At 59.8% G+C, this 4,617-nt stretch overlaps 1 protein-coding gene across 1 annotated transcript; it reads left to right on the forward strand.

The window, feature by feature from the left end:
- The first annotated feature begins 688 nt into the window (after positions 1-688).
- On the forward strand, positions 689-3,974 carry RABAC1 (Rab acceptor 1). The gene is made up of 5 exons (XM_077768132.1): positions 689-864; positions 1,167-1,379; positions 1,640-1,737; positions 3,185-3,286; positions 3,826-3,974. The coding sequence occupies exons 1-5, from the start codon at positions 809-811 to the stop codon at positions 3,972-3,974; spliced, it is 618 nt and encodes a 205-aa protein (XP_077624258.1). The 5' UTR covers positions 689-808.
- The last annotated feature ends 643 nt before the right edge of the window (positions 3,975-4,617 follow it).

A 4,617-nucleotide genomic window follows, 5' to 3' on the forward strand; every position in this document is an offset into this window, starting at 1 on the left:
AGCCACCCAGGCGCCCCTCAAACTCCTCAAGGCTCCCCAACAACTCCCTCTTTAAAAATTCTCAACCCTTTCCCAACTCCCCTCTTCCTAGGAGGGGCAGGGCTGTCCCAAGGTTCCTAGTGCTAACCCATTCGTCCCTGGGAGCTCAAGGGTCGTGGGAGGAGCTTTGCTCTCCATCTCAGATACTTCTTGCAGCAACCTTGGCCCTCTCGCCAGCCTCTGCCTCCAGGAAGAAATAAGATTGCCACGAATCGTCTAGTCTCGCCATTCAAACTGCGGTCCATGGGCCAGTAGCATCAGCGTTAACCTAGGAACTCGTAGGAGATGCAGATTAATGGGCCCCACCCTGGATCTCCGGAGTCAGAACCTGTGAGTGTTTTTTATCAAGCCCTCTAGGTGTTTTGTATGCACGCTAGAGTCAGGACGACAATTCTCCACGATCCCCATTGTACCCTGCAGGGGACACGACAACTGCTTCTGCCTTTCGAGCTCCCATAAAGCCCCGACTCCTGAAGTCCCACCTTCCCCATGCCAGACGCTCCCCTCCTAAAACTACAACTCCCACTATGCCCAGAGGCGCTCAGGCGCTTTACGCGACTGCACCTCCCAAGGTGTTTCACGAGCCGGACCCTCCCGGACGTCATCACGACTACAACTCCCACAATGCTCGGCGGCAGAACCACCGCCCCCGGCGGCTCCGGAAAGGCGCCACGTCTGCTCCGCTGGGTGGGGCAGGGCTCGAGCGGGGCCGCCGGGGTCTGCAGGGCCACGGGCTCGTTACAGCGGTTCTACCCCTCACAACACAGACATGGCGGCCGAGAAGGACCAGGAGAAGGATGCCGAGCCGGAAGGACTGAGCGCCTCGTGAGCCAGCCCTAGACCCCCCCATGATCGAAAGCCGGGGGCCCTGGCCCCCCGCCCCTTCCGCCCCCGGGTCCCAGAAATCCGGGCCCCAAACACCAGAGTCTGGACTCCCGGTGTCCCCTTCGAGGACTCTGGAGTCTGGGCCTTCAGCCCCCCCCGCCCCCTTGGATCCAGGAGTCTTGGACCCTTAACCCCTAGGACCCCGGAGTCCAGCCCCCCTCGGCCCCCTTATTGCTTAGGGGTAGGGGATTGGGGGTCCAGGCTCCATCGCGGTCTACCGCTGACCCGGCCGCGTCCACCAGGACCCTGCTGCCGAAACTGATCCCATCGGGCGCAGGCCGTGAGTGGCTGGAGCGGCGCCGCGCGACCATCCGGCCCTGGGGCTCCTTCGTGGACCAGCGGCGCTTCTCGCGGCCCCGCAACCTGGGCGAGCTGTGCCAGCGCCTCGTCCGCAACGTGGAGTACTACCAGAGCAACTATGTCTTCGTGTTCCTGGGCCTGATCCTCTACTGTGTGTGAGTGCCTCTCCCGCCCCGCACTTAACCCCGCCAGCGGGGCCTCGCCCCCACGGGGAGTACTGCCCCCCCCTCGTCGGCCCCGCCCTCCGCGTCCAGTCCCTCCTTGTCAGCCTAGCAGGGACACAGTGTGACCAGATGTGACCTGGTCTTGCCTGGCCTCAAGGATGTAGCCCGCCATCCACCGGTGTAGGTGGTCAGGGTCCCCTTGGCTGGCTCCTTCCCAGCTGCCTGACCCATGCCTCCCTACGCTTCTCCAGGGTGACGTCCCCCATGCTGCTGGTGGCCCTGGCTGTCTTCTTTGGCGCCTGTTACATCCTCTATCTGCGCACGTTGCAGTCCAAGTTTGTGCTTTTTGGTGAGAAATCCCAAATCCAGACGGTTCCCTAATCCTTATCCTGGTCTTGAAACACAAACCCTGGTCCGCCCAAGCCTAGATCTACACTAGATCCCTCAAACTCGATCCACTAAAATCTCAGGCACACCACATGCTCCCACCCAGTCTCAGACCCCCCCAGATGGTACTCCACAAACCTGGAGATACCCCAGAACCTACGTTTCACTCTGTCCCTTAAACCTACTTTTCCTCCTCCATCCTTCCTCGCCTCTCTGCAGAAAGTAGCAGCTGCAGGTACCCACATTGGACACCAGGTGGCGACCTTACACTGGCCTAGATCTGTGTCCTTGCCCTTTTCCTGCTTCCTGGGGTGGGGCGTGAAAGATCTCAGGACTGCTCAGAGAGGGAAGCTGAGGTTTGTGGCTCATGTGGTCCCAGACTGGCCCTGGGCAGCACCGGGAAGAAAGAGGGGCCTGAGTCTCTCCCCACCCCCCAGGGGAAGCTCACAATTCAGAGTGGCGATATGGAAGAGCTGGGATCAAACAGGAAGATCTAAGAGAGAGTCCCTCAGGGGCTTGCACCTTCTGTCCGCTACAGGGGTGGGCTGGCTGAGGGGCATGTCAGGTGCACACAGGGCATGGAGGGAGTGCCCGGAGCACAGCTGCGACTTGGCTTCAGCCCCCCACTGCCACAGAGGCAGTGATCTTCCACTGTGTCCCCAAGAAGCCAGAAATCTGTATCGTTATGTGAAATCATTGTTTCTCCATCAGCCATAAATCAGGTTTTGGGGGAACATTGTACAGACACGAGAAACACATCCACAGGGGCGCCCAGGGGCCTCAGTCAGTGGGCGTCTGACTCTTGATTTTGGCTTAGGGCGTGATCTTGTGGTTCGTGAGTTCGGGCCCCACATTCGGCTCCATGCTGGGAGCCTGCTTGCGATTCTCTCCCTCTCTCTGCTCCTCCCGCTCTTCTCTCTCTCTCTCTCTCTCTCTCTCTCTCTCTAAATGAATAAATCTTTTGGAGAGCCTGGGTGGCTTAGTCGATTAAGTGTCTGACTTTGGCTCAGGTTATGAACACAGTTCGTGGGTTCAAGCCCCATGTCGGGCTCTGTGCTGACAGCTCAGAGCCTGGAGCCTGCTTCAGATTCTGTGTCTCCCTCTCTCTCTGCTCTCTGCCACTTGCACTCGTTTCTCTTTCTCAAAAATAAATAAACTTAAAAAAAAAAGAGAGAGAGAGAGCGCCAAAGTCTGGAGAAGGGGGAGCCTGGGGGCTCCCTAGCAGGAGTGGGGCTGAAGGGCAGTGAGCACAGGGAACGGGGNTGGGTGAGGCCAGGGCTGGAGGGAGCCTTGACATGAAGAGTTTAGATGATCCTGAGGCTCCTGGAGCTTGTGACAGCAGACTGGGGTGCGGGACACCAGGAGTTACTGGGGAGAGGTCATGATGTCCAATGGCATCTGTCCCCCAGGCCGAGAGGTGAGCCCCGCCCATCAGTACGCTCTGGCCGGGGGTGTCTCCTTTCCCTTCTTCTGGCTGGCTGGTGCAGGCTCTGCCGTCTTCTGGGTCCTGGGTAAGTACAGGGTNGGACTCATTAAGAAAAGTAAGTTACTAAAGTATGCTAGGACAGCAAATGGTGGTAAGTGTGGTACCCCAGACCGCCCCCCTGTGGTCAGGGATTTGCTAGGCGGACTCCGTATACAGTGGGACCTACAACTGCAATTCGTTGTCGTGAAAGACGACAGAGTGAAAAGAAAAGGCACGTGGGGCAGAGTCCAGAGAAGGCCGGGCACAGGCTTCCCGGAGTCCTCGCTCCGGGGACCCCCACGCGCTGTGCTCAGCTCCTCCGCAGCCAGTTGTGAGAGCAGGTGTGGGTGTCAGCCAGGGAGGAGGTTCACTGGGGACTCAGTGCCCAGGCTTCCTGCGGGGGGAGCGGGGAGGGGGGCGGCACATGAGCGCCCTCTGTCTAGCATGTCCCGGAAGTCCAGGCTCCCAGAAGGAAAGCAGGTGTTGAGCATAAACGGTCCCGTTGGCACCCACAGCGTAGACAGTGAGTCACTCTTACCGAGGACCCGGGAGACCCCTTCTGGAATCCCAGTTCCCCGACACCAGCCAAGGGCCAGCTACGCAGGCAGCCGTCTCCAAGGACAGCCGACCACGTTAACCCTTCCCTGCATGAAGAAAGTTCTGGAGACGAGCTGCAGGTTAAAGAAGGCCTCCCTGAGGTGACGCTGAGCGAAGGAGCAGCTGCAGGTCCTTAAGAAGAAAATGCTCTGGGCTGAGGGAGAAGCAGGTTCAAGGTCCAGAGGCGGCAGCAAGACTGGGGGTCCCAGAGGAGCAGCCAGGAGGCCCACGTGGCGGGAACAGCAGGCGGGGACAGTGGGAGGCTGGCCGGCTTCGGTGAGGGCCGCGGCTGTACCCTGGGTGACGCAGCCTGCGCTTCGTCGTGACATGAACACCATCCGCCGCGTGGCAGCAGCGCTGACATGAGAGGAACACTGGGCAGATGTGACAGCAAAGCGGGGCTGCCGCACGCGGGGCTGGTCCGGGAGGGCTCTCCGAGGAGGTGACCTTTCAGTGAGCCTTGAGGGGACACGGAGGCGGCCCCGGGAGAGCCGTGGGTGGGGGTGGCCTGAGCAGACCCCACCCCCAGACCTCGCAGCGCCACCCCCTGGCCTCTCCAGCCTTGAGTGTCGCCACCCAAGCTCCACCCACTCACCATTCCGTCAGCACGTGCCCACTGGGTACCCTGCATTGTTCCGGAATCATCTGTCACACAAGGCACCAGCCACATGTGGCTATAGAGCACTTGACAGAAACGTGGCTGGTCCGAATCAAGATGTGCTGTGAGTATAAAATCACACCAGGTTTCAAAGACTTAGCAGGAAACAGCATAAACTGTCT

The sequence above is a fragment of the Crocuta crocuta genome, unplaced genomic scaffold (assembly GCF_008692635.1).
Source record: "Crocuta crocuta isolate KB4526 unplaced genomic scaffold, BGI_CrCroc_1.0 scaffold886, whole genome shotgun sequence".
NCBI lineage: Eukaryota > Metazoa > Chordata > Mammalia > Carnivora > Hyaenidae > Crocuta > Crocuta crocuta.